Source organism: Manihot esculenta, chromosome 12, assembly GCF_001659605.2.
Source record: "Manihot esculenta cultivar AM560-2 chromosome 12, M.esculenta_v8, whole genome shotgun sequence".
NCBI lineage: Eukaryota > Viridiplantae > Streptophyta > Magnoliopsida > Malpighiales > Euphorbiaceae > Manihot > Manihot esculenta.
Window position 1 is genome coordinate 36,588,969 of NC_035172.2, and position 19,503 is coordinate 36,608,471.

The window sequence follows — 19,503 nt, forward strand, 5'->3', positions numbered from 1 at the left end:
ACGACGTAGTTTAGCATGAATATGCAAGTATAAAATGAAGTTCCAAAAAAACCACCACCACAGCCCATACCAAGCTTTGACTCTTCTCTTCCAAGACATCCATGGCTTTGATGGTGATGGTGATCAGATGCCTCTGTTTGTTGCTTCTGCAAAGACGTCGTCTTTGCTCCTCCTGATATCGAATTCCAATCATAAAAATAGCAATGAGAATATTTCAATACCGTACCTTCTTCTCTTCCCTTCCTCTCCAAACACACCGTCTCTTCTCCTCTGCTTCTTCTCTCCCTACACTTCAACCATCAAACGACGCTCAATTGCTTTCCCAAATCTTGCTCCACCATCACAACCCATTCCACGCCATGGAATCGTCTCTTCAGCTCCACGGCTTCTCTCTTACCCCTCATCTCCTCCACCAGACTCTCCTCCGTCTCTGCCACCACTCCAAAATTGCCCTCTCCCTTTTCCAATATGCTCTCTCTATCCCTTCTTCTTCTTCCATCGTTACCTCCGTTACCTATAATATCATGATCGACATTCTCGCTAAGGTCCATCAGTTTGACGTATCTTGGCAGCTTATTGTCCAAATGGAGCAGACAAACGTCCAACCGACTTCCCATACTTTCCTTATACTCATTCGCAGATTGATTGCTGCTGGTCTTACCCGTCAAGCTATCCGTGCTTTTGATGATATGGAATCTTTCGTTGCGGAAACTGTGGATGAGACCCATTTCTGTTTCTTGCTTGATACCCTGTGCAAGTATGGCTACGTTAAAGTGGCCGTTGAGATTTTTAATAAAAGGAAGTCTACTTTTTGTCCTAGTGTGAGAATGTATACAGTTTTGATTTGTGGTTGGTGCAAGATTGGTAGAATTGATATGGCAGAGAGATTTCTGAGAGAGATGGACGAGAGAGGGATTGGGCCTAATGTTGTTACCTACAATGTGTTGTTAGATGGTATTTGCAGGAGGGCCAGATTGCACCCTGAGGATAGGTTTGAGAGGACAATAATGTCAGCTGAGAAAGTGTTTGATGAAATGCGCCAAAGAGGGATTGAACCCGATGTCACAAGTTTTTCTATATTGCTTCATGTGTATAGTAGAGCTCATAAGCCTCAGCTAACACTTGATAAGTTGAAGTTGATGCAAGAGAAGGGGATTTGCCTTACTGTTGCCACTTATACTTCTGTGGTGAAGTGTCTTTGCTCCTGTGGCTGGGTTGAGGACGCAGAGGAGTTGCTTGATGAGATGGTCAGAAATGGGATTAGCCCTAACGCAGCAACTTACAATTGTTTCTTTAAAGAATATAGAGGAAGAAAGGATGCAGAAAGTGCCCTGAAGTTGTATAGGAAAATGAGGGAGGACAATCTGTGTGATCTGAGCACGCACACATATAATATACTGCTAGGCATGTTTATGAAGATGAATCGCATGAATATTGTGAATGAGATATGGAATGATTTATGTGCAAGTGGTTCAGGGCCAGATTTGGATTCATATACAATGCTTATACATGGGCTATGCGAGAAACAGAAGTGGAAAGAAGCATGTCAGTTTTTTGTGGAGATGATAGAGAGGGGGTTGCTTCCACAAAAGGTTACTTTTGAGACTCTTTACAGAGGGCTAATACAGTCTGATATGTTGCGAACTTGGAGAAGGCTAAAGAAAAAGCTTGATGAAGAGTCAATAGCATTTGGTTCAGAATTTCAAAATTACCACTTAAAGCCATATAGGCGATAATACATCTTTGCTACAATGTGACTAACCGAATGATTTTGCTGAGGTAATCTCCACCTATTTGAAAATTTTTAGTTGTTTCTGAAGTACGATAAGTGTTGTTTTATGTTGAATCATGCTTACTCATGTTCTTTTTGCTGTCAAAATTCAAAAAATGCAAGACCAGTGATTATTCACGTCTTCAAACATCAGAGTCTTTTGATAATTGATAGTATGCAAATTACCAATCGTTATAAGTATTTTAGTAGCGAGGTTTTTAACTTGGCAACTGTTTTTTTTTTTTGGACAAATATATTAAAGACTTTCTCTAGCACATATTGAAAATTGTGAATAGAGTTTGAGGTAGGCATATAAGTTGGAGCCACCTGTGACCTGCAAAGATAGCATTAGTATATATTTTCTTTTACTGATTTGTGATTTAGTCTTTAGGTGCTGCCATTATTTATAAGCAACTCTTGCATTTTTGGAAACTCATTAAAACATTCTTACCTTTTGTCTCTATCAAAAAAAGTCCTCCTATCCAATTTTGTTCTTTCTTTTACTGATTTATGATTTAGTCTTTAGGTGCTGCCATTATTTATAAGCAACTCCTGCATTTTTGGAAACTCATTAAAACATACTTACCTTTTGTCTCTATCAAAAAAAGTCCTCCTATCCAATTTTGTTCATTGCTATAGTTAAAAAACTGTGAAAATATCAAATTGCCCTTATTATTTAATTAATTCTCACTTCTCCTTCTTTGACTTCATCTCTTCAAACCTCTCAGATCCTATGTTTTTTTCTTGAATAAGAGACAATTAGAGAAATTGTGATTGATAACTTCTTCTTCTGCTCTTACTATTATATGCTTCAGCAAAAGACAAATTCACTCCAAGATCTCTGCCCTTTTACAACAAGTAGTACATCAAAAATCAAAATGCCAGTCAACTTTGCACGTGTGGGATTTTGCCATATATTTTTCTGGTTTAGTCAATTGTTTTGTGCGTTTCTCAAAATCTCTGTACTTTTCCTTGTATTCTAGTTGTTTATCTCTAATATGGACTCAAATTAATACACATAATGGAAGAAATCAAAGAAAAACAAAGCATGGCCTGTTGACCAATGGTGTCTTTATATTGAAGTCCAAGGTCTTGATCGTAATAAAATACAGGTTATGACCTTCGCTATTTTCACCTCTCTAGCTTAATAGCTTGGCCTTTATGTTTCATGGTCCTTCAATCACCAATCTGAGTATTAATCACTCAATCATATCATCCTCTCTCTCCAATAAAGCCTCTTTTCTTCTCTTGTTTTCCTTCTGCTGCTGGATAAACTTGGTGCTTGTTGGTTTTCTATTTTCCAGCAATCCTCTCAACATTAAACAAAAGCAAAGAAACCCAATACATCCTTGGTCTTTCATTCTAAAACCAAGAAACTATAACACAGAGTTGAAAGAAGAGGAACAGCCTTTCCATCAACATCATGGGACCAAGAGAACAAGATTCTCTTTCAAGATCTTTCATTCACCAGTGATGTACATTATCCTGTTTAGCCTATGCCCTGGATCTTCCTAGCTCCATCCCCCCAGCTTCCCTCCACTCTCATCTCTGGAGCATGCGGAACTCACCATTACTGAAGCTACTGGTATGGGAACTATATTTGCTATTCCCTCAAATTGGAGAAAAGATTGTGAGAAAAAAAATTGGGGAAGGGATGCGATAAGGAAGAAACAAAGTGGTGGGAGTTAGGGATATTGTTAGGAGAATGAGGGATTTTGTTATGAGCCAAAGACTGACAGGTTTTAAAAATACTCTCTCCTTTTACCAAGATTTGTAACAGCAAAAAAGGCTGAAAATGGATGGAAGGATTGTTTCACTGATATAGAGGGACCGACATGTAAAGAATAGCAATACCTTGGGACTAAATTGTAAAGCTCCCTTTCTTTTATGAGGATAAAATGGTTGGCTCCATATCAGAACAACCATGTCATTTATAACTGATACTGATTTAGTGACCCTTATACATAAGTGAGCTAAAAGAAACGAAACAATGTGGTTGACAAACATCTCATTCCTAACAGACTCAGTTTGTACCCACTCTAGTATAGAATCATTACTGTCCAAAAAGATAGAAATGATGATGCAAGGGGCTTTTGTTAGAGAAGCTTATATATAAGAGAACTTGCAGGCTTGTTTTGCCTCTAATCTTTTACATCAAAGGAATGCATGCATATGCATTGTTCTTGGAGTGGGATGAGGGGAGTTTGGAAGACCATTATAATTTATGATGAAGTTACATGATTAAAACATAACGTGCTGTACAGGATTGTTGATTGTTTTGAGGAGATGATTAGCGTAACTCGCCAAGACATCAATTGGGATAAAGTGTGGTGCTGCTGGAGGCAAGTTTGAAATTCAAAAGTGTTGTCTACTCAACTCCAGGGACACATCCCCAAGGAGCAGTGCATGGAAATGTCAAAATGAACTTGGCTAGTTTCCAAGTAATGATGTTAGTGTATTTATGCTTACAATTATTGGCAGATAGACTGTAGATGGTGTTCACTTCTTAATGAGAAGTCCATGCATGCACACACAAAAAGAGAAATACAGGGGAAATGCGGAAGGTTTCAGGAAGCAACATGAAAGTCAGTTGGTGAGTCTGTTTTATTTGGCTTGTACAGTTTTACATGGTTGCTTGTGATGCCAATTAAGTTAAACAAGAGTAATTATGTTGTATTTTCTGTATGCATGCGTGGGTATACAAATATATATTTTGTATGGTTGCTTCTGATGCCAATAAAGTTAAATGAGAATAGTTTGTGTTGTGTTGTATTGTGTATATATATGCTTTTAACATACTTTATCCCAGGAGGGAAGTGGGGTTTGTGGGGTATCTACAAACACATGCAGTTTTAGGAGAACCGGTGTTGTCATTGTATTTTGGAGGCAAAGCCATTTGTAGGACATTATTGAATCAATTGGAAAGAAGATTGATCCTTCGTTCCATTATGAGTTGGCATGAAGCTTTTTGGGTTCCACTGTACATATACCAACTTTCTGCATTAAATAATTATTGTACTTAATTTTCGTGCCAAACTAGGATCAATGTAATCTGACTAGGAAATCGTGCATAATGCATGAACTAGGAATTCATGTGTTGTATTATGATGCCCAACAAATATGTAACATGGTAGCGCTCTCATTGTAATTATTGAATTTGATAATTAAAGTTTAAATTGATTGCTTGAAGGTTATAAACTTATAATTATTAATTCATAGGTTTCCACCCAATTCAGTTTTATAATCTAAATCTTTTTCAAGATCGTGAACTTAAAAGAGGCAAGCAATGTCACCCTCCCTAATTTGGTATTTATTCAAATCCAAGTCCAAATGGGGTTGAACAAACAAATTATGAAAAATTGGAGAAAAAGAATGTGGTGGCTTGTCTAGAGACGCGAGGGGTGCATGGTTTAGGGGATTCACTTATCTTGGCAAGAATTCTGTGCTAGGTGCTAAACTTTTTGGCTATATTGGAAAGTAAACTGGCTAAATCTCTGGGATTTTAGATTACTAATAGTGAAAAGTGAAATCTTAGTGCTAGCTAAATTTTATTGGGCAAGTATTAAGCTCCTTGGCGCTTAAAGGAGTCATTGCAACGATCAAATGTGTGATGACGTTGAGTAGGTTTTTTAGTCTATCGTGAGATAAATAGCTATGCATATAATTTGATGCATAGAATCTTCAATTTTATTTTTGGAGTGTAAATATTTAATATTTTTATTGACAGTGTGAGAATATAGATCTAGAATGATGCAGTTGGTAGCTCTGATATTCGTTGAAGCTTCTCTTAGTTTAAAAAAAAAAAAAGTAGTACTGTTTGAATTTTGCTTTTCTTTCTCATTTGGTTGCATTTAATTTACTTATGATAACAGAGTTTGAATTTTTTTTTTTTTTTTTTTTTTTAATTTGCACAAATATCAGACGGAGTTGAACCAACAGTCACTTGCCACTAACATTAAATGCGGAATGGAGGGGAAATTGAGTTTTTCTTTCTTTTGCCGAATATAAAAATTATTTTAAAAAGTGCAAATACAAGCCAGACCCAAAGTCTTATAGAAGGGGAAAATTAAAAGACAAATCTACATTATTAATTCAAGCGCAGCACAAAGAAACTATAAAAAATAGAGGAACCAGTCCAACCGTAAAGAGAACCCGGCACTTTGGCACATTTATTTGGATCTGATTGTATGGAGAAATACATTTTTTTTATTTGAAAAAAAATAATTACTATGCCTTTATTTTTTCCCATCTTTAAGGGCATTTAAAAATAATTATAATAGACGTAACACCTTAATTTTCATATATCTCAGTCAAATAAAAGGATTGGAGAATTAAGATCTCTTTTATTTTTCTCTTTGCTTTTCTGTAATTAATTCCAAGGCTCCTCTCTATGATCCAACTAAAATATGTTACGTCCAAGCCCAAGCCCCGACAGCTCCTCCCTTCCCTACCGACAAGTAACTACTAGCGTACCGCGGGTCGTTTATTTCACAAGCTTAGTAAGTAGAAACTTCCTTGGAAGAGCATCAAAATACAATAAGAAGTCTGAGTAGCATACTTGCCACTTATATTTTTTGAATGTTTAAAAATCCGCGGAAATTTAGTTAAGAATAAAACTCTCGGAGCATTTACAGATTGCCACCGGAATATTGAAAATTCCCACCCACTCCTACCTTCTATACAAAAATGCTTGAACACCTTAATTTTACAGAGCTGGTTTACCACGTAAAGACCAACTCTCCATATATAGTCACACTGACTCTTGGAATTTACTAATCAAATTCAAGTTCCAGTACCACTTTACCAGGAATTAACTTTTTGTCTTTTGCCTCGTGAGCCTCTCTCACTTGTGTGAAGGGAAATGTTCTCTCAACAGGCATCTTCAGCTTTCCAGCTTCAAATAAACGTCGGATCTCATCTAAACCATCTGGATCAGCTCTCATGTATGTCCACCAATATTCTGCAGTCAACAACAAAAGCATCATTTTCATAACTTTTGGGATGTATCGACGCATGCAATTTAGTGGTATCTCCCTTTAGCTTGTGAGGACATATCCCTATCTCATATCCCTAATTATCACTATAAACCTAGGCTATTTACAGAAAGAATCTCAACAAACTTATTAAAAGAAAATCATTTTCGAACAAACTTATTAAAAGAAAATCATTTTCGAACGAATCATCTATTCAAAATATGATGTAATGCACAAATTTTCCATACCTATTCCATGAGAAGATCGATATTGAATCTGTTTCTTCAGTAAAATAGCTGTCGCAACAGGAAGTCCAACTGCTAGTCCATACCTATCAGTCAAGGACGCTGCCTCACCCTGTAACACAGCAGAACAAGGATCCAAAGGTGGAAGCTTTAGGAAAGTAGCTTCTAAATTTTCCAATGAAAAGTTATGGCTCCTACTCTTCTTCATTTTTTCAGATAAAAGAAAAAGGATTCCATTTCTTGCCTGAAGAGTCATATAGTGTCCACCTCTCTTCAGAAAATTGATGCCAATTCTTTCAGTTTCTGGTACACCAATAGTGTCCAAAACAGCATCAAACTTCCCCTTTATTGCTAGTTCAACATCCTGCATAATACACAAGCTAGTTTATCAATTAGAAAGAAAAAAATCACCAGCTTATATTCCAAATAGCTGCCCACATCTGCATGTTTCCCCAAGTCAAAGAAACTATTTATATGATTTAACTTTTAGCAGTGTAAATAAATCAGATTAAGTAATGATTATGTCACCACCTCAGCAATGTAGTCAACCGCCTGCTCAGCACCAGCTTTCAGCACTCGGTCTATGCTTTGACTTCCACATGTTGTTGCAACATGGCAGCCTGCAGCTACACCAAGCTGAATTGCAGCAAAACCTACTGCTCCACCACCACCCACTACTAACAGTCTTTGCCTGTAAAAATGAGATTCAAAATGCTGTTAGAATATATTACGATCAATGATATCAAGGCATTGCCTTAGGCGAGACACGATGCCTTTTTGAACTGAGGTGCCATACTCATATATATATATATACATATGTGTATGTGTGTGTGTGTATATATATATATTATTAATTCCTTCTTAATTAGTTAGCATAATTAAATACTGAAACCCATCAATTACATTAATAATCAAGTTCGTTTCAGAGAGATCTTTACCATAGATATTGAAGGAATCAAAAACATATTACAAAAATTGATAACTCCACAGAGCAATCCATATCTAAACAAAGTGGGAAGAAAGCAATACCTTGACCACAAGAATGTCCATCACGATGCATAATTCATAAGCTAGATACAAGTATAAAGGAAAGAGAGAAACTGATAAACCAGAAAAAAAAAATAGTGCTGAAGCAAATCATTCCAAATGTCATAAAGTCATCTATCAATTGGCAGCTGTCCACTGCATAAATCATTACTAGCAAGTAGCAATTCTTTATATGCAAAATATTGTCAAATTTTTTCCTTTTCTAATCTGTAATCACTTCTTCTATTTGAGAAGTATATACTGCATCAGTCGTGTTATACAATCTACTTGGTACCAGGCCTGAAGAAATGTATGGATTGAATCGAACCCTTATTGAAGAAACTGTCCATTGCATCAATCATCACAATTCTTTATATGTGAGATCTTATGTCAATTGTCAAAGTTTCCTCTTTCCAACCAGTAGAAAGATAATCTTTGTTATATGTTACAATAGAGATTACTAATATATTTATACATGAGAGACCGTATCTAGATCATACAATCCCTAAAATTAAGCAATTAACACATCTATCGATATTTACTTCCTATATTAACATATTTACTTCTTATAACACTCCCCCTCAAGTTGGAACATAGATGTTAATCATGCCCAACTTGTTATATATATAATCAACTCGAGTCTCATTTAGAGTCTTAGTGAAGATATCTCCTAGTTGTTCTCCAGTTCGGATATGTCCTGTTGAGACCTTCTCACGAACAAATTGACAGTCAATCTCGATGTGTTTAGTCCTCTAAAGAAACACTGGATTGGAGGCAATGTGGATAGCTGCTTGATTATCACACCACAACTTAGCAGGCAGCGAATTTGTGAATCCAACCTCTTCCAACAGTTGACGCACCCACAAGACTTCACATACGGCTTGTGTCATGGCTCTATATTTAGATTCAGCACTAGAATGAGATACCATATTTTGCTTCTTACTTTTCTATGAGACCAGTTTACCTCTTACAAAAATACAATATCCAGTAGTTGACCTCCTATCAACCTTCGAGTCTACCCAATCAACATCATAAAAGCATTCAATATTTGAGTATCCATGGTTACCATAGAAGAGGTCTCGTCATGGGCCCCTTTTCAAGTAGCAAAGAATCTATCCCAGAGCATCCCATTGAGCAACAGTAGGAGAGGACATAAACTGACTTGCCACATTCACCGAATATGCAATATCAGGATGAGTCACCGTCAAATAATTCAGCTTGCCAACTAATATTCTATACATTTCAGGATCTGTAAATGGCTCACTGTCTTCTGTGGTAAGTTGAAGATTAGGGATCATTGGAGCACTACAAGGCTTAACACCCAATTTTCCTGTTTCTGCCAACAAATCAAGAACATATTTTCTTTGAGATAAGAAAATACATTTCTTACACTACATAACTTCGATGCCAAAAAAATATTTCAAATAGCCCAAATCCTTTGTATGAAACTGTGTTTTAAGAAATTCTTTTAGGGATGTGATGCCAGCAACGTCACTTCCTGTGATAACGATATCATCCACATATACTACAAGCATAATTACTCCACTATCAGAATTTCTATAAAACACTGAGTGATCACACTTACTCATCTTCGTTCCAAACTATTGGACCACCTCACTAAACCTGTCAAACCATGCCCGAGGACTTTGCTTCAAGCCATAGAGGGATTTTCGAAGTCTACAAACCTTGCCTAACTCCCTCTGAGCAACAAAACCAGGTGGTTGCTCAATATAAACCTCCTCCTTAAGATCACTATGGAAAAAAGCATTTTTAATATCCAGTTGATGTAAAGGCCAATCGTGTGTAGCTGCCAAGGAAATAAACAGTCGAACAGATGCGAGCTTGGCAACTGAAAAAAATGTATCAGAATAGTCAAATCCATAAGTTTGAGCATAACCTTTAGCCAAACGGGTCTTGAGACGAGCAACAGATCCATCAAGGTTTATTTTCACTGCAAACACTCATTTACACCCAATAGACATCAACTCCCAAGTACCATTAGCGTCTAGGGCCATTATTTCCTCTTCCATTGCAACACGCCAACCAAGATGGGATAAAGCCTTAATAACAGTTTTGGGGACTGAAATAGAATTTAAAATAGTGGCAAGAGGATAATTGACCATAACAGACAAAAGACAAAATAGGACGAGTGCAAGTACGTTTACCTTTGCGAATAGCAATGGGAAATCCAAACCAGACGATGAAGGATTAGTGGGAGCAGGATCTGTCGACAAAGAAGTGGGTAGCAAAGCAAAGTCAGAGTCCTCTAAGCGTCTAGAATAAACATGAAAGATGGGAGGGCGACCTCGCACATGAGCGGAAGATGCAGGAATAGTCTGAAGAGACAGAGAGCGAACAGTATATAACAAGAGGTCATCTTCCTCTCCCTAAGTGTCATAAATAGATGATGGCGGAAAAAACAGAGTGGACTCAAAAAATGTTATATTAGCAAACACAAAGTACCAATTAAGATCAGGAGAAAAACAACAATACCCTTTTTGACGTTGAGAGTAGCCAAGAAAGACACATTTGAGTGATTTGGGATTCAATTTAGTAACCTGTGGACGAACATCACAAACAAAACAAGTCCAACCAAAGATATGTGACTCAATAGAAAATAAAGATTTAGTGGAAAACATGTTATAAGGGATATCACCATGAAGGACGGAGGAGAGCATGCAATTGATAAAAATTAAACAGTGGATACAGCATCAGCCCAAAAGCATTTAAGTACTTTCGTTCGGAATAAGAGGGCTCTGGCTACTTCAAGAAGATCTCGATTTTTTCTTTCGACAACTCCATTCTATGAAGAAGTGTCAATACAAGAAGACTGATGAAGAATCCCTTTTTGTAACAAATAAGATTGGAATTCCCCAGAAAGAGAAAGATACTCTTTAGCATTATCACTTTGCAATATTCGAATGAAAATATTGAATTGAGTTTGGATTTCAGCATAAAAGGCACAAAAGATAAAGAATAATTCTGAACGACTCTTCATTAAAAATAACTAAGTAGTGCGAGAGAAATCATCAACAAAAGTAACAAAGTACTTAAAGCCAGACTTAGACACAATAGGGCAAGGACCAAAAACATCGGAATGTACTAACTCAAAGGGAGACAAAACTCGTTTATTGACTCAAGACACTGTAGGTAAACGGTGATGTTTGGCAAATTGACAAGACTCATGATCTAAAACAGACAAAAAGTGAAACTATGGATATAACTTCTTCAAAGCCGAGAAAGAAGGATGCCCCAAATGACAATGAACATCAAAAGGTGTTAAATGCGTGGAACATGCAAGAGATCTAGGTAGTTGCTGATCCAAGACGTAAAGATCCTCTGACTGACGCCCTCTACCAATAATATGCTTCCTTGAACGATCCTCAAAAACACAATGATCAGAAAAGAATGAGACACAATAATTCAGTGCACGAGTGAGTTTACTAACGGAAAGCAAATTAAAGGCGAACTTAGGAAGACATAACACAGAGGATACAGAAAGGGAAGGGGTTAAGTTGACATATCTAGAATCCATGACAGAAGATTTAGTGTCATCAGTAAGAGTAACATTAGAAGACGATGCATGAGACTTAAGAGTAGACAAAAGGGTAGAATTACCTGACATATTATCAATAGCACCAGAATCAATAGCCCATTTGGAGGATGAAGACACAAAACATGCAGTAGAGTTACTTGACTCAGCAATTGCAGTGATAGAGGAGTTAGAGGATTTCAGAGATACCTGGTATTGGGTGAAATGTGTATACTCATCTACAGATATCAAAATTCCCTGATCAGAAGAGGCCTCAACTGCCGTATGCACCATTTGTGAGCGCTGATTCTTATTCTGAAGTTTCTGGCATGTCTTCTTTGTATGTCTAGGTTCACGGCAGTAATAACAAATGATTCCACCGGAGTCAGAAGTAGGAACTGCTTCCCCAGGTCGCTGAGATCCTCTACCACCATTAAAACCTCCACTATGCCCATGTCTGTTATGCTGTTTGCCATTATCATTGCGACTAACAAGAGCACTAGGGGTGTGTGAAAGACTTGGAGACTCCGTACGCAACACCCTAATGAACACAATCATGTAACGATGATATTTCATAATCAGAAAGGATATGAGATTTAGTTGTCTCAAACTCTAGAGAGAGACCTGCAAGAAAGCTCATAACAACCATTTGCTCTCGTTGAGCTTGTTGAGTTTTCACATCTGTACTAAAAGGCATCAAGACATTAAGTTCCTTGTACACTTTTAAAATCCATAAAATAGGAGGTCAAAGTTCTATCATTTTTCTCAACTCGATAAAACGACTTACACACATCATAAATGCGAGAAATATTCCCTTTGCCAGAATATAAAAATTCCAAATACTTCATTAATTCTTTAACAAATTTACAGTGATTAATAAGGCTGATTACCTCACTGTGAATAGAATTTCGGATCTGCAAAAATAATTGAGTATCATCCCTCATCTAATCTTTCCTAGTTTCATCAATCGAAGGATCCTTGATAAGATGATTATCCATTCCGATACTTCGTAAATAAATACAGATAGTCTTACTCCAATCCAAAAAATTAGATCCATTTAATTTGTATTCCGTGATTTTAGTCATCACATAAATCACATCAGCAACGGTGGTTTTAACCTCAGCCATGAAAACAACTAACCCAAAACGATAGCAACAAAAGAAACACAGAATCAGAAAACAGTACCCAGCGTGAACAGTATCCAACGTCCTCTCTAGGAGAGCGGTGAGAGACAAATATTACCCTAGATGGATAACCCAAAAGAACAAGAGTCCTAAGTCTCCAAAAAAATTTAAAACTCAACGGAAGAGAAAGAAAAAATTAAATCTCTACGGGAATGGCTCTGATACTATATAGAAAAGTAATCTTTGTTATCTATTATAATAAAGATTACAACATATTTATACATGAGAGACCATATCTAGAAAGGAAAGGAAATCAAGCCTATGATCACGCAATTCCTACGATTAAGCAAATAACACATCTGTAATACCCGGCTAGACTCCGGCGTCGGAATTTCAACCTTTCGATGGAATCCGGAATCTCGGATGCCGGAACCTCTTAGAAGGGTAAAATAAGGTTTTTATAAAATGATTTTTATGATTTTATTGCTTGGATTTTGAATTAAGGGTTTTAAAAAGAAAGAAAAATGTTTTTGGGGGGCAAGCCTAGGTTCGGCCGCCGAACCTTATGTTCGGCCGCCGCCGAACATGGTGTTGCCGCCGGAGCTCTCCTTTCAGCCCCCGAAGGTGGTCTGGCCAGCCACCTATAAGGCCATCTACAACGCTGCGCTAAATTCTATTTTGGCGTTGGAGATGGCCCTCCAATGCTGCGCTAAAATCCTACGGGATTTTGGCGCTCGCTACAGTGTCACGCCCGCCATTTTCCTTTTTTTTTTTTAAAATTTATAATATAATTAAAATTTTTTATTTTTTTTTTATTTTTTTAATTTATAATATAATTCAAAATTTATATATATTTTCAATTAAGTTTAATTTTTTTTACTCTCATAATTTATTATATTTTTAATTTATTTTATATTTTTATAATTATTGAAATTTAATTTCAATTAATATATTCACAATTATAAATAATATTTATAATAAATTAATTTATTTATAATATATTATATAGAATAATATAAAAAAATAATTTATTTATAATATATTATATAGAATATTTTTATTTTTTTATTGATAATTTAATATGTATGACTTTATTTTATTTTTAATTTGTTAATTAATGTTTAATTAATGTATGTTTATAATTAATGTTTAAGTAGTGTTTTTTTATAATTATTAGTTAATTAATACATTTTTATAATTAATATATTTTTATTTATTTATTTATAAAATAATTAAATATTTGAATATTGGATGGAAATATAAAATATACAAATATTTAGAGTGAATATATAAAATTATATGAATTTTTTGAGTGAAATATATAAATAAAATTAAAGTAAAATAAATAATATAATATTAAAGAGAGAATAATATAAATAGAATATTTTTTTTGGTGTTAAAAATGGTGCAGAAGGTTGGAGATAATATTGCACTATTTTAGTGCAAAGCACCAAAATGGTGCAAAAAATAGTGCATAGGGTTGGAGATGGCCTAAGAGGCCTCCAGTCCGAAAATGGGGCAGTTTCTCTCTCCACTTTCAGGCAAAGGTAAGTTCTTGCCCTTCCATTGTTGATTTGTTGTTTTCCTTCAAAATATTCATGAGTTTTACCTTGTTTTTGAAGTTTTAAGCTTGAATCCAAGATTTTAAAGTTTGGAGACCGTTTCTCCTCAACTCCAAGCTTGGGTCGCATCTACCTTAGATCTTCAAGAGGTAAGCGTAGATCCTTATCTTTCCCTATGTTTTAAGTAAGTTTTAAAAAGGGTTAAGGATTAAAAATGCATAAAATGGTTAGATCTAATGCTATAGGGTTTGAGCTGTGTTTTTAATGAATGCTTGCTCTTGTGTTTTGTTGTTGTTTGTTGGGGTTTAGGCTAGTTTTTGTGCCCCTTATGCTTGATGAGTGAGTTTATGCATGTTTTGAGATGTTGGGTATGAGGTTTGGAGAGTTTTGGTGGCTGAGTGCATAAGGCAGAATCGGGCTTTGCCATTCTGGAGAACCCAGGTTCGGCCGCCAAAGCAGGGTTCGGCCGCTGAACCTGCCTGTGGAGGCAGCCTTTGGCCGCCTAACCTGCCCCCGAAAGGATGGACTTTTGGATTTGTGAAAAGGTTAGGCCGCCGAACCTATCACCGAAGGTTAGTGACTTTCAGATCTGTGAAGGGTTTCGACTGCCGAACACGCCCCCGAAAGTCCCCGACTTTCGGATCTGGAAGGGACCTTCGGCCGCCGAACCTGCCGCCGAAAGTCCCCTGCCCAGCCTTCCTTTGCTTGTTTCCTATGCATGTTTTGTTATGTTTAAGGGGTTTTTTGGGAGATGTTTAGGGTCTTGTTAGAGTTGTGTTTGGTCCCCCATTTGAGTCCATCTACGTAGGATCGGACCTGGGAGACCGTAGAGGCCAGCAGTGAGTCAGCTGCTACAATTTTAGTCAAGCGTCAGCCAGAGGTGAGTAGAACTGAACTAATTTCTTGTTCTAAAGTAATCAAACTTTTTGAGCATGTTCATGCATCACGAATGTTATGTTATATAATAGGTTGTATGCATTAGAATTCACGAAAATGATGCATATTTTACTGTTGTTGAGGATGGATATTGAATGACCCACTAGCCCTCGAGCAGGTTATGTTATGACGGATACGGAAGACCAGGGCTGCCCATTCTACGCGCCTTGGCACCATGTAAGAGAAAGACCAGGGCTGCCCATTCTACGCCCCTGGCATTTATGGATATGCTATGTTATGTTTAAGAGGAAGTCTTGAGGAGCTCTGTCGAGGGCCGGGCATTATTTGGTAAATGTGGAGGGTTACTGGTGACAAGTCCATCTTGTTGGAATTGTTTGTGCTGTGACGCATTCCATATGAGCATATGTTTATTAAATTGTTTTTATGTTCTGCTCACTAGGCTTTTGTAGCTTATCCCTTTCCCCTAACCCCAGGTTTGCAGGGTCAAACATAGCTCGAGAGAGTTGGCTTACGGCTAGTATAGTTTTTGTAATAGAATAGTCGTGGACATATAATGTATAATGGATTAGAATTGTGCTTTGCCCTAGTTTTTACCTTTGTAATCCCTGTTGTTCATGATCTTTATGTAAACGTTTTTAATGATGAGTTATGTTTGAACCAAGCTTGAGGCATGTGTTGGTTACCATACTAGAGCATTTGATGATGGGCTCTAGTGTGGGTTTTATGTATACAGTTTATGATGCATGCACAGGTCAGGCCTTGGTTCGTGAAATGTTTAAGTTTTATGAAAATGTATGATCATGTATGGGATTTTATCAGGTACACAGGATATATAGTAGTCTTGCTATGAGTTCCGGCGACCTTAAGTCGATTTGAATCCTAGCGCCGGTAGCGGTCTGGTTTCCGGGTCGTTACAACATATATCAATATTTACTTCCTATATTAACATATTTACTTCCTATAACCTATAACACAACCATTTCTTCTTTTTCATAAATAACTTGCACTCCATTACTGATGTTACAAAGTCTACTTGATACTAGGCCTAAAGTGTGGATGAGCCCTCGTTGATACATAGATGGCATCAGGTCCTCATTCCACTGATATTTTAATCATTGCATCCAAGCTATAAATCCTGATATTGTCCTCTTGAGCAGGCATGTTACCATACATCCATTCCCTAAACTGTATGTGTTATTGCTTAGAACTCGATGTCTCATAGCAACTTCCATATCTCCCCACAAACCAAGAAAAACATAATGTGATTGTTGATATTTTCCCCTCTAGCCTCTGGAAGATGAAATCTTCATTCAACATTCCACTAATATCATCTAAAAGCTCTTCAGACTATGTATTCACATTTTATGACCAATTCCTTATAATAAAAAGCATGTTTAAATTTCAATTTTCATTAAAAATAGCAACTTGAAATAAAATTATTATCTTTTAAATAAATCTCTCCCGTACAAACTCCCTCCAACAGGGGGAAAACTACAAAAGTAATTAAGGGAAAGATCTCCAGGCTCTCACTCGAGCGTCCCTGTTCATCCCCTTTGAATCCCACCAGTTTATGTAACTCAAGAAAAAAAAAAAGGGATGACTTTTCCTAGTCTTTAATACCACAGAAAAAAAATAAAGCATTAAAACACCACATAAATGGAATGTATTGAAGACAACGAACATGATGCTTTTAGAAAAAAAAAATAACAATAAAAATAAATAAAAATACAAGTCCATTTGCAAATACAAACTACATAGACAATGGCAATGTGACCATACCCCTCAGTTATTCTAGCGGTGCTTTTTAGTGCACGCCATGCAGTTAGCGCAGCAAAAGGAATTGCACTTGCTTCCTAAAGGAGAAATTTATTTGAAAAAAGAAAAAGATTATTTTCTGTAGTGAAACAGGAGAGGGAGGAAAGTAGTCATAAATGTAGAATGAACTAAAAAGAATGCTGGAAATAAATACTTCACAGATTGATTACAAGGAAACATATATTGTTACTGAGAAGCAGTGGAAATACAAGTTAGGGGATTTGGGTTAAATTCCTACCATTGATTAAGGTATGCATGAGCACAAATATTTACATTTATATATGATAAGTAGACAAAGAAAAGCACAAAGTAAGCACCATGCCTGCGATGACAAGCCTATTTTGAGCAAGGAAAATAGCTTTATTACCAAATTGCGCATTATATGGTTGAATAATAATACAAACAATTTACCTATAGAGACAAAGACAATTAAACAAACAAGAAACCAAAAGAACGCTGCATTTGTCACAAAGTAATTGTATACCTAAAATCAACAGAGATCATAGTACATACCACATGTGTAACTGATGCTGGTTTTGGGGTAAGCTCATCTTCTGAAAGAATTGCATAGTCAGTATAAGTACCTCTCACAGCAGTTGGATGCAATGCACCAAAAACTTCTTGCCCAACACTCAGTGAATGCACTTTAGTTCCAACAGCTGTAACTTCACCACTAATATCACGACCCAAAATGAGAGGTAGCAGAGGTTCAAATATGGAACGGCCATAACCTGATCGCATCTGAAAGCATTAAAATTTGCAAATATTCAATATCTTATTATACTTATCCATTACAGACATGTCATACATTTTCTTTCCCTCTTTTATTCAATTTTCTTCTTTGTTTTATGAACAATGATAATTCACTAAAGTAAGCTTAGTTAAGGGAAGAAGACGCTAGGAACATGATGACTCCTTGAGCGTTTACTTAATAATTTTTTTAAAAAAAAACTTCAGAAAAAAAAGGCCATAATTCCCTGACTTTCATTTCCCATGAGAGCTAGTTAATAAATAATAGGAATGAAAGAATGAAAATGAGTTAGCAGTGACTGGAACAAGACAAAAAGGCCTTGAGTTCTATCTATACCATGTCGAAGATAGGGATCTACAAAATCTAAAACAGTTGAACATGAATACAGTACGCTCTCTACACCCAATATCAACATTTATATTATCATTTGCCTCAATCACACATAAATTCATCAAGCACAGGTCCTTCATTAAATAAATGAACAAACAAACAAAAAGGAACAGAATCAAACAAGTGTATCCATAACACTAGATCATTCCTTGTGAATAGGAAGAAATAACTCACTCTAGTATCAAGGGGATTTACAGAGACAGCACGAGTTCGAACAAGGACTTGATTGGGCTTAAGCTGGGGGACCTCAACATCGGAACATAGCTCCAGCACCTCAGGCCCGCCGAAGCGAGGCAGAAGCACCGCCCTACAAGTGGTGGCGAAAAACCTAACAAAGCCAAACTGGAAGGATTGGCAATCACAGTTAACAGCAGCCTTTTTGAAGGAGTAAAGTTTGAAGAATTGCATTGCTGGTGTGTTAGTGTAGAGAGTGGAGGTAAAATGCATGTGTTTGTGTTCTAAAGTGTTTGGTTAGGGTTTTGGAATGAATAAATGGAGAGCTAGGAGAGCGGAAAGGGGAGAACGTGTCCCTGCTACCATCCGCAAATTTGTTGGTTGAATAATGTTTTGTTCTGTATTTAAGTACGCAACCATAGAAAGGTAATGTTGGGCGTTTTAATCCACTCCAGACGGTTTTTTTTTTCCTCAAATACACTACTATCTACCTCTGTTTGTTTTTTTTTGTTTTTTTAAGTAATAGAAAATTTGTTTAGCAGAAGATAAGGTTTTTAAAGTGAGATTTTTGAAAGTGGTTGAACATCTTTAAAATTTTTAATTTTAATTAGTAGATTGATAATACTTTCTCTTAATTCTTTTTAATTTTAATGAGATTTTTGAAAGTCTTTGAACATCTTTAAATGCCTTAATTTTAATTCTTTTTATTTGATCTCTAACTAGACCAATTAGGTGTACATTCAGTCGGTTCGGTTTAAAATCGAACCGAATCGAATAAACCAAAAATCAAAATTTTAGTGTTTATAAAAATCGAATCGAATTGATTTTGATCAGAAATCGAATCGAACTGAAACGGTCTGATTCGGTTCGATTCGATTCAATTTGATCGATTTTAATTTTTAATAATTTTTTTATTTTTTACACTTTATTTTTAATATTTTAAAATTTAATTAAAATATTTTAATTTTAATATGATTTAATTTCTCTATATTATTCAAAAAATATATTATTATCACTAATCAGTTCGGTTTGGTTTTTTTAGTTTTTTTCTCATCAAAACCGAACCGAACCGAAATAACTAAAATTTCTGAAATTAAAAATCGAACCGAACCGAAATATATAAAAAATCAAATCAAATTTTTAAATCAATTCGATTCGATCAGTTTTTTTGATTTGAACCGAATATTGGTCACCCAAGACCAATCGTAAAAGGTAAATTGAAGATTTATAACACTGTATCCAA

At 36.1% G+C, this 19,503-nt stretch overlaps 2 protein-coding genes across 9 annotated transcripts; one reads left to right on the forward strand and one right to left on the reverse strand.

The window, feature by feature from the left end:
- Positions 1-56: 56 nt before the first annotated feature.
- Positions 57-4,960, forward strand: LOC110628010 (pentatricopeptide repeat-containing protein At2g13420, mitochondrial). 3 transcript variants are annotated; one of them, XR_002489946.2, is made up of 3 exons: positions 57-1,779; positions 4,036-4,364; positions 4,581-4,960. XR_002489946.2 is itself a non-coding variant. In XM_021774445.2 (2 exons), the coding sequence occupies exon 1, from the start codon at positions 204-206 to the stop codon at positions 1,734-1,736; it is 1,533 nt and encodes a 510-aa protein (XP_021630137.1). In that variant the 5' UTR covers positions 57-203; the 3' UTR covers positions 1,737-1,779; positions 4,581-4,960. The 3 variants fall into 3 exon arrangements, 2 of the variants coding, with proteins under 2 accessions (XP_021630137.1, XP_021630136.1); XM_021774445.2 differs by lacking the exon at positions 4,036-4,364; XM_021774444.2 differs by lacking the exon at positions 4,581-4,960 and having other exon boundaries at positions 4,036-4,550.
- Positions 4,961-6,303: 1,343 nt separating this feature from the next.
- LOC110628389 (reticulon-4-interacting protein 1 homolog, mitochondrial) lies at positions 6,304-18,653 on the reverse strand. 6 transcript variants are annotated; one of them, XM_043948855.1, is made up of 9 exons: positions 18,261-18,650; positions 17,459-17,686; positions 16,910-16,983; positions 11,758-12,088; positions 10,181-10,239; positions 7,521-7,680; positions 7,234-7,353; positions 6,993-7,101; positions 6,304-6,731 (listed from the first exon to the last, which is right to left on the reverse strand). In XM_043948855.1, the coding sequence occupies exons 1-9, from the start codon at positions 18,531-18,533 to the stop codon at positions 6,544-6,546; spliced, it is 1,542 nt and encodes a 513-aa protein (XP_043804790.1). In that variant the 5' UTR covers positions 18,534-18,650; the 3' UTR covers positions 6,304-6,543. The 6 variants fall into 6 exon arrangements, 5 of the variants coding, with proteins under 5 accessions (XP_043804790.1, XP_043804794.1, XP_043804793.1 ...); XM_043948857.1 differs by lacking the exon at positions 6,304-6,731 and adding an exon at positions 6,772-6,890 and having other exon boundaries at positions 6,922-7,101; positions 18,261-18,651; XM_043948859.1 differs by lacking the exon at positions 16,910-16,983 and having other exon boundaries at positions 17,459-17,676; positions 18,261-18,651.
- Between the last annotated feature and the right edge of the window lie 850 nt (positions 18,654-19,503).

Excerpts from the sequence above, each read along its gene's own strand:
- LOC110628010 (XM_021774445.2), top strand. The coding sequence starts at position 204 with ATGAGAATATTTCAATACCGTACCTTCTTCTCTTCCCTTCCTCTCCAA.
- LOC110628389 (XM_043948855.1), bottom strand. The coding sequence starts at position 18,533 with ATGCATTTTACCTCCACTCTCTACACTAACACACCAGCAATGCAATTC. Across the intron at positions 7,681-10,180 it reads TCCCATTGCTATTCGCAAAG|GCAAAGACTGTTAGTAGTGG; the intron begins GTAAACGTACTT and ends TCATTTTTACAG. Across the intron at positions 7,102-7,233 it reads GACACTATATGACTCTTCAG|GGTGAGGCAGCGTCCTTGAC; the intron begins GCAAGAAATGGA and ends GCTGTGTTACAG.